General features: G+C 43.3%; 1 protein-coding gene across 1 annotated transcript; it reads right to left on the bottom strand.

Annotated features, from left to right (window-relative positions):
• Nucleotides 1-5,981: 5,981 nt before the first annotated feature.
• On the bottom strand, nt 5,982-6,662 carry LOC139000536 (cyclin-Q-like). Its single transcript, XM_070402681.1, has one exon. It carries the CDS (start codon nt 6,660-6,662, stop codon nt 5,982-5,984), a length of 681 nt encoding a protein of 226 aa, XP_070258782.1.
• Nucleotides 6,663-9,673: the final 3,011 nt, after the last annotated feature.

Below are 9,673 nucleotides of genomic sequence, written 5' to 3'. Positions count from 1 at the left end.
GGTGAGGAGGTGGTGCCTGGGCTCTCCCCCATGGTGCTGCCAGGTTCCTGGGCCATTCCTTTTCGCTCACAGGGACACCTGGATGCTGGGAGGGATAGAGCCTGTGACACCAGGTCCTCATGGTGTGGGCGTGAGACAGGAACCACCAGCACAACAAGGGCAGTGCAATTCCAGTTCAGGCAGAAGGGGTTTAGGTAGGGGGAGGGAGTGTGAATGTCCACTGTCACTCAGAATCAAAATAGATTCCTTGAGCCACTCCTCTGAACTCTCCCTCTAGGCCACCCAAGCACCTTCAGGCCTTGCCAACTGCCCCTCAACAGGGGCTGGCATGACATGTTCTTCCTATACTCCTTTCCACAGCTGTCTGCCAATCTTCCTCATGCTGAGGCATAGGCTGCTGTGCTGCCATGCCAAGTTGTTCTATAGCTGCCCACCTCATCTCCTATTTCCCTAAGGTCTCCTCTTTCTCCTGGGGCCAGTGGTATAGGCCTGCTCCTTATCAGTATCTTAGGGTGCAAAGTGTGGGCCACAGTGCTGGAGGAATCCTTTTTTTTCAGCCTTGTCAGAGGTTCTTCAATCCTTTTATCCATTTAGGTTTTCAAGGAGAATACCTAATTTGTTTCCCCTCCCTAACTGGAAAACAGGGCAGCATGCCATGACGAAGTAACACACTGCCTCATTTTGTATGCAGTTCACTTCATAGACTTTATGCACTTATGGTCATAGACACCCTGGCACTGTAGGATCCCGGGTTTCATTCCAGGTCAAGGGCATGTTCCTGGCTTGTAGTTAACCAATGGATGTTCCTTCTCTCTCTCTCTCTCTCTCTCTCTCTCTCTCTCTCTCTCTCTCTCTCTCTCTCTCTCTCTCTCTCTCTCTCCCGTCCCTCCCACCTCCTTCCTTCCCTCCCTTCATCCCTCCCTCCCACCTCCCCTTCCATGCTTTCTGTTGAAAATGGTCAACAGTGGGAAAAGATCCTCTAAAGTGGATTAGCAACAACAAAACACACAGATACATCATGCCGCTTAAATATAATAAAACCAACATTGAGAATATTCTCCAGGTGCCTAAAAGTGACTGAAAATCCCAATGCACCAATGTCTAAGGGTAGAAGAGATTGAGAGGCTGCAGGGCCACAACACAGGTAAAGATTTTGTAGGGGGCTTGAAAGAGGCTGGTGACCCAGCTTCCTGCCTGAGGAGGTCCTGATGGTACAGAGCCCCAGTTTTAGTTTTCAGAGTGGTGGTGTTGACATTAGTAAGGGAGATCTGCTCACTGCTTGTGCTATAACACAGAGGCCCCCAGCTTTCCCCTACCCGTCTCCTATTCCTTTGCTCCTTGCCCATCCCTCCTGCAGGCATGATGGTCATGTTTCATATTCAACCTGCAAGGCCCTTCCCTGCCCCAGACTGAGGCCTTAGTTGGATAGCATTACCACTGCCATGGAGGCCGGAGAGGCTCCTTCCCCCACTGCTGTGCTCGCCAGGTGAGAGCTTGGTTTTTCACTGAGTGGTGCTCCCTCTGTGGGAGCACACTGACTACCAGGGGGAAGCTCCTGCATTGAGTGTCTGCCCTCTTGTGGTCATCGTGTTTCATAGTGACTGGTCATTCCACTGTCCTGTCAATTTGCATATTACCCTTTTATTATATAGGATTAAGAGTCTCTGTGAGAATTTTTCAAAACTTAGAGAAATTGAAATATCTCTAAGAGGTTAAATTTTATTTGGCATGTGGCATGTAAAATTCTAAATTCCAGTACTCTTTATAAAGGAGGGCGCCAGAAACTAGTCCAGAGAGAATTCTGAAGATGTGACAGATGCTGCCAAAGAAATGAATGAAAAAGTAAGTCTTTAGCCCTAACCAGTTTGGTTCAGTGGGTAGAGCATCAGCCTGCAGACTGAAAGGTCCCTGGTTCAATTCTGGTCAAGGACTTGTACCTTGGTTGCGGGCACACCCCCAGTTGGGGGGTGTGCAGGAGGCAGCAGATCGATGTTTCTAACTCGCTATCACTCTCTCATGCTCTCTGTAAAAAAAGAAAATCAATAAAATATATTTTAAAAACAGAAAAATTAAGTCTTTTAATATAATTCTAGCACTGTGGTTCAAGTGATAGTATTTGCAGGTTTGCTTCTTCTTGTTGATAAAGTTTGATAATGCCATATGAGCCTTGTTTATTTAGCCATCATTATTCTTTTTTTTTCTTACAAAAGTGCTGGACTATGGGGTTGCAAGGATGTTGAAATGTCCGTTTTTGTGTCGCAAAATAGTACATTAACCTAAGTTACTTTAGTATATGAATACAAATGGAATCGGGCTTAAAGCCTTCAAAGCACTTCCTAACTTAGAACAGCCTGCCCACCCCTGACATATAGTGAGAGCAGAAATCAGGTCACTGTTGGTAAGAAGCTAATGCAATTGATGCAAACATTTCCATAGCATAAAAAAAAGGTCTTGAAAATATGGTATGCATAGTCCCTTTAGCCTCAAGATGGTATACCTTTTCAAAAAAGTATTTGTATTGATTTCATAGAGCAAGGGAGAGGGAGAGAGAAACAAAAACATGAATGATGAGAGAGAATCATAGATCGGCTGCATCTCCCTGTCCCCCACTGGGGATTGAGCAAGTACTTGGGCTTGTTCTTTGACCAGGAATGGGACCGGGACCTCCAGGCTCACAACTGGATGGTCAACCACACAGAGTCACAGCAGGTGGGCTATGTATTTAGTTCTTGAAGACAGGAACTGATGTGAGTTAGGAGATTGGGTGTGCCATAATTAATTGACCTTTCCTTCCCTAACTTTTTTCTGGTTAATTATTTTTGAATCGTGCAACAAGACTGATTTTTGTAAAATGTATATATCCTGATTTATATTAAAGTAGTGGATAAGAGTTCCTTTTATTGGGTCTTGAATGTACTAGTGAAGGAAATAGTCTTATTTCTCTTTAATCTTAAAGTCTAGCCAATGTAAGTGTGTCCCATATCCTTCAAAGGTGTCTGTGCTCATTGCACAAGTATTCCTCAATATTACCCTGAAAGTCACACCATTCGGGCCTCTTTTGGGGTACATATTTTCTTTGGTTCTGTTATATTTTCATATATTTCCTATATATCATACCATTATTTTAAGCCACGTTCTTTTGGATTTATTTAGAATCACTCTCCTGGGACAAGGTAACATGTGCAGATTTCTACATCAATAACTAAGTTTGTGCTTTGTCTACACTTTTGATCTTATACTTAAGTTAATTTGTGTGTACACTCATTATGCCATATATTAAGTTGTTGATCTTCAATGACTTTTAATACATAACTCACTTATGTCCCTGTCCTTTATTTGGACAGCCTGTTTTATGGTACATTGAAGGGGGTCAGTACATATTGACCCTTTTCCTTTACCTTTATCTTTTAGGGTTTGTGGACAGCCAAGAGTTGGATTAGTCTCATGATTTTTCTTGAGTTCAGAAGTCCATTTATTTGATTTATGAAGACTAGTTGATGTGGTTTCTCTAGTTTCTAACCAGAAGAAAATGTAGTTCCTGTAGAGATTATTCCTAGGTGTCTTCTTTCAAGTGATGTTTTGTAGCCTACACCATGATTCTTATTGGGCACTTATTTTCTATGGTAAAAATAAAAAGCATGCAAGGAAATGTAAATAAGTACAATCATGCACAAAAAAGATAAGAGGAAAAATATAGGAGGTAATTATTTTTAGAAGTTGTATTGGCAGGAGATAGTGTTTTTATTCATAAAATTAAGGGGATCAAGGGATGTTTGCTGAATCTCAGATGTGCCGAAGGAGTCCAGGCTGTGGAGTATAAATCTGTGGAAAACATTTTGGACCCAGAAAGCTCAAGTGATTCCTTAAGGTGGGAACTGTGTCTAGTGGCTGTTTGGTTTGCGTCGCTACCCATCAGTGCCAGACATCTTGATGGATTGTGTGACTGCAGATTTGTTAACATAAATAGGTTCAGACATCCAAAGAGTTTTGTGTGGAGCAATTACAATTGCCTGAGCTATGTTTACACATGCCATGTTGATTTAGCTAAAAGATCAACCATTATAAAGTTATTGGGAGATTGGGGAATTTAGGTATGTATGGTAATCAGATTACTATATTTAGAAGGTACAATTCTAGGAACACATTTTTAAAAAATTCTTTATTGTTTAGAGGATTACATATAGTATTACATATGTTTCCTTTTCCCCCTTGTGCACCTGCACCCCCAGCACATGCCCTTCCCCCGCCCTAGTATCTATGTCCATGGCTATGCTGATATGCCTGCATACAAATCCTTTTGTTGATCTCTTACCCCCTAGTCCTTCCTTCCCTCTGAGGTTTGATAGTCAGTCCCATGCTTTTCTGTCTCTGGATCTATTTTTGTTGAATGGTTTATGTTGTTCATTGTGTTCCACAAATGAGTGAGATCATGTGGTATTTATCTTTCTCCAGCTTGCTTACTTTGCTTAGCATAATGCTCTACATGTCCTTCCATGCTTTTGGGAACGGAAAAAGTTCTTTATTTTTTACAGCAGTGTATTTTTCCTATGTGGGTATGTGCCACAGATTTTAATCCACTTATCTGCTGATGGTCACTTAGGTTTTTTCCAAATCTTACTTTGTATATTGTGCTGCTATAAATATGTGGGTGCACATGCCCTTTCCGATTGGTGTTTGTCATTTCTTGGGATATGTTCCTAATAGTGGGATTACGGTTCAAATGGGAGCTACATTTTTTAAAGTTTTTGAGGAAACTCCATAGTGTTCTGCATAGTTGCTATACCAGTCTGCATTCCCACCAGTCATGCAAGAGGCTTCCTTTGACACCCCATCCTCGCCAGCTCTTGTTGTTTGTTGAATTGTTGATGATAGCCATTCTGACCAGTGTGAGATGGTATCTCATTGTCCTTTTGATTTGCATGTCTGGGATGATTACTGGTTTTGAGCATGTTTTTATGTGTCTCTTGGCTTTCTGTATGTCCACTTTCAAAAAGTGTCTTAGTCCTATGCCCATTTTTTTTTATTGGAATGTTGATCTTCCTTTTGTTTAATTGGATGAGTTCAGTATAAATTTTGGAGAATAGGTCCTTATCAGATATAACATAGGCACATATCTTCTCCCTGGCAGGGGACTTCCGTGTTTTGTTGTTGTTGTTGTTATATTTGTTGGCTTCTTTTTCTCTGCAGAAGCTTTTTGATTTGACATAGTCCCATTTGTTTATTTTCTCCTCAGTTTCCATTGCCCTAGGAGCTGTTTCAGTAAAGATATTGCTGAGACATATGCCTGATATTTTGCTGCCTATGGATTCTCCTAAGATTTTCATGGTTACCGACTCACCGTTAAGTCCTTTATTCATTTCCAGTTTATATTTGTGTATGGTGTAAGTTGGTGGTCTAGATTAATTTTTTTGCATGTATCTGTGCTATTTGTCCAACACCAATTATTATTATATGTTTATTTTGGCTTTGTAATATCTCTCATTAAGCAAACTAAAATTTCCTCTATGTTAAATCATTCATAGTTTCTATAAAACAGGCCTTTAAAAAATCCAGTGGGGAACAGTCCCATCCGTTCTTTGATTTTCCTTCCGCTGATCCCAAAGCTCCGCTGGAGTCTGCGTCCTTTCAAAGCACAAAAGCAGACCCGGACGCCTCAGAGCCACCCACAGCAAGCTCCTGCCCGTGGGAGGTGCAGCTCCCATCACCCTCTGGACCATGGCTGCCGGGAGAGTCAAAGCCTGAGAATCAACGTGGCAGCATGTCATCGCCTTCAAAGGCCTGTCAGCAGCAGCACAAAACCAGTCCTCCCAGCCATCGCTCTGGGGACCTGCCCTCACGGCGATGTGGTGGCGCCTTCTGCTGGCAGCCGAGCGTCCCAGGCATCTCTTTGGACAGGACTGGGTCAGGGCCTTAGGGCATCTCTGTGTCCATGGTATAAATCCGACTGAGATCAGACACAATGTCATCAATGATTGGCTTGTTCAGGTCGTCACTAAACACCTGCCACCAAGGCTTCTGGCCTCGGCTTCGGCGGGCACCTCGACCCCGTAGACCTTCAGGGGCAGGTGGAGCACCGCCAGCGCTATGTGCTGGGCCTGGAACCAGAGGCACAGCCCCCCGCGGTAGCTGTCCCGCAGCAGGGCCCAGGCAGTGACGGAGATGGGGGTCCGTTGCCAGCTGTAAGGATTCAGCCAGTTCTTGAGAGAAATCAGGTAGTGGAGCAGGTACCTGTGTGGGTGCTCAAAGGAGACTTGAAAGCGCAGTACCCGCAGCACAAGGAGCTCGCACTGCGCAATGCTGTCCCGGATCACCCAGAACCCGGAGTCCAGCTCCAAGGGCTCGCTGCCCGGGTGGAAGTACCGGTTGGACACGTTGATGATGTCACGGGTTCGCAGGGGCTGTTCTTCCACTTTGCCAGCCAAGTAAAGGGCAGACATGGCGACCAAGTAGGGGTCATAGGCGTCCACGTTGATCTCGCAGAAGAACTTGTGGTAAATGGCACAGGCGGTGGCGACGGGAATGGACTGCATCCCTAGCTTGACACCTGCCTCCATGATGAAGCTTGTCACACGGAAGTGCACCCTCGCCTGGGGTGCGGGCCACCCCTTGGCGCCGGGCGCCGTGACCTCCTCTTTGCAGCTGTCCAGGGGAAGGTCCTCCATGGGGCTCAGCCTGGAGGCCCCAGACCTTGGTGGCTGGAAGGGCAGGAGTCCTCAGGGCGTGGCCGGCGCCAGCTGGGTCCTAGAGCCCTGTGCAGCAGCCCTGCCCCGCCCCGCCCCACCCAGCCCAGCACCAACCCGCCCCACCTGACCCGCCCCGCCTGGGCTTGACCGCAGCCCTGGTTCAATCACCAATTATTGAAGAGACTGTATGACTCCATTCTATGCTTTTGCCTCCTTTGTCAAATATTAATTGAGCGTTATGGTTAGGGTCAACTTCTATGTTCTCTGTTCTGTCCCATTGGGCTATATGTCTGTTTCAGTGCCAGTAACAGGCAGTTTTGAGAATGATCGCTTTGAAATATAGCTGGATATCTGCTATTGTGATCCCTCCAACTTTGTTCTTCTTTGTCCAGATTGCTGTACCTATTTGGGGCTTTTTTTTTATTTAATAAAGGACTACTTACCCTCCAAGTATTTGAATTTTGTTATATTTTATTGGAGTTTATTTGTAATACTAGAGGCCCAGTGAATGACACCTGGCGGAGTCCCCCATCCTCTGGCAGGCTGGGAGCCCTAAGGAGATATCCGAATGATGGCTTAGGCCTAATCCTGGTTGCCAAACCTTCTGAGCGCTGCTGTGGAAGTGGGAGAGATTCCTGCCACTGCTGCTCCACTTGCCAGTCGTCAGCCCAGTCCGGCTGAGTGGCGCTCCCCTTGTAGGAATTCACTGACCAGCAAGGGCAGCTCTTGCATTGTGAGTCTACCCCCTGGGTGTCAGAGCACTTCATAGCAATCGGTCTTATCTCTTTTTTATGACCTTTACTTTGAGATTTATTTTTTCTTTTGTCTTTAAGTTGTTTTATTGTTTAAAGTATTACAAAGAGTATTACACGTGTCCCTTTTTTCCCGCCCTAGACAATCCCCTGGCCTTCCCTACCCCTCAGTGTCTTATGTGCATTGGTCATGCTTATATGCATGCATACAAATTTTTGGTTCATTTCTTAACCCTCCCCTCCTAACCCCCAACCCTTACTGGCCTTCCCGCTATAGTTTGACAGTCTGTTCCAGGCTGCTCTGCCTCTGTATCTATTTTTGTTCATAAATTGATAATGGTCCTTGTTATCCATAAATGAGTGAGATCATGTGGCATTTTTCCTTCATTGACTGGCTTATTTCATTAGCATAATGCTCTCCAGTCCCATCCATGCTGTTGCAAATGGCAAGAATTCCTTATTTTTTACAGCAGCATAGTATTCCATCGTGTAGATGTACCACAGTTTTCTAATCCACTCATCTACTGATGGGCACTTAGGCTGTTTCCAGATTGTAGCTATGGTAAATTGTGCTGCTATGAACATAGGGGTGCATATATCCTTTATAATTGGTGTTTCTGTTTTCTTGGGATATATTATTATAAGTTGGATCCCGGGGTCAAATGGGAGTTCCATTTTTATTTTTTGAGGAAACTCTATACTGTCTTCTTTAGCGGCTGCACCAGTCTGCTTTCCCACCATCAGTGCAGAAGGGTTCCTTTTTCTCCACATCCTATCCAATACTTGTCATTTGTGTATTTGTTGATGATAGCCATTCTGACAGGTGTGAGATGGTACCTCATTGATATTTTGATTTGTATCACATTTATTGATTTGTGAATATTGTACCATCCTTGCATCCCTGGGATAAATCCTACTTGGTCATGGTATATGATCTTTCTGATGTACTGCTGGATATGATATTTTGCTAAGATTTTGTTGAGGATTTTGGCATCTATGTTCATGAGGGATATTGGCCTGTAATTCTCTTTCATTGTGTTGTCTTTACCTGGTTTTGGTATTAGGGTGATGCTGGCTTCATAGAATGAGTTTGGAAGTGTTCCTACCTCTTGAATTTTTCGAATGGTCTGAGCAGGATAGGTTTTAGTTCTTCCTTGAATGTTTGGTAAAACTCCCCTGTGAAGCTATCCGGTCCTGGGAGTTTGTTTGCTGAAAGCTTTTTGATGACTGCTTCAATTTTTTCCATAGTTATTGGCCTATTGATATGTTTAGATTCTTCCTGATTGAGTTTTAGAAAGCTGTATTTTTCTAGGAATGTGTCTATTCCCTCCAGGTTGTCTAGTTTGTTGGAGTAAAGTTCTCTATATATTTTTTAACATTCATTTGCATTTCTGTGGGGTCTGTTGTCATTTTGCCTCTATCATTTCTGATTTTGTTTATTTGGGTCCTCTCACTTTGCTTCTTCGTGAGAGTGTCTAAAGGTTCATCAATCTTGTTTGTCCTTTCAAAGAACCAGCTCTTGGTTTCATTGATTTTATGTATTGTTTTTTGGTCTCTATGTCATTTATTACTGCTCTACTCTTTATTAACTCCTTCCTTCTGCTCACTCTGGCTTTTTCTTGTTGCTCTCTTTCTAGTCCTTTGAGATGTAGAGTTAGATGATTTACTACCATTTTTTTTTTTTTTTTTTTTTGAGATAGGCCTGTAGAACTATAAACTTACCTCTTGGGACTGCTTCCATTGTTTCCCATAGGTTTTTGATTGTTGTGTTTTCATTGTCATTAATTTCAAGGATATTTTAAAATTTCTTCTTTGATCTCATTGGTAACCCAATCAATATTTAATAATGTGCTATTCAGCTTCCAGGTGTTTGAGAATTTTGGGTTGTTTTTATTGTAGTTTATTTCTAACATTATGCCATTGTGGTCTGAGAAGATGCTTGGTATGATTTCAATCTTCTTGAATTTGGGGAGACTTTGTTTGTGACCCAATATGTGCTCTATATTTGAAAATGTCAAATGAGCACTTGAGAAGAACGTATATTCCTTGGCTTTGGGGTGAAATGTTCTGAAGATGTCACATAAGTCCACCTGATCTAGTGAGTCATTTAGGATTGCTGTTTCTTTGCCAACTTTTTGTCTAGAAGATTTATCCAGTGATGTCAGTGGTGTATTAAAGTCCCCTACTATGATTGTATTGTTGTCGATCTTTCCCTTGATATCTTGCAGGAGATTTTTT

Source organism: Myotis yumanensis, unplaced genomic scaffold, assembly GCF_028538775.1.
Source record: "Myotis yumanensis isolate MYYU_CA2020_CCGP unplaced genomic scaffold, mMyoYum1.0.hap1 SCAF_24, whole genome shotgun sequence".
NCBI classification, from domain to species: domain Eukaryota; kingdom Metazoa; phylum Chordata; class Mammalia; order Chiroptera; family Vespertilionidae; genus Myotis; species Myotis yumanensis.
The sequence above is the reverse complement of the archived record's forward strand: the minus strand, read 5'-3'. Positions and strand labels throughout refer to the sequence as shown.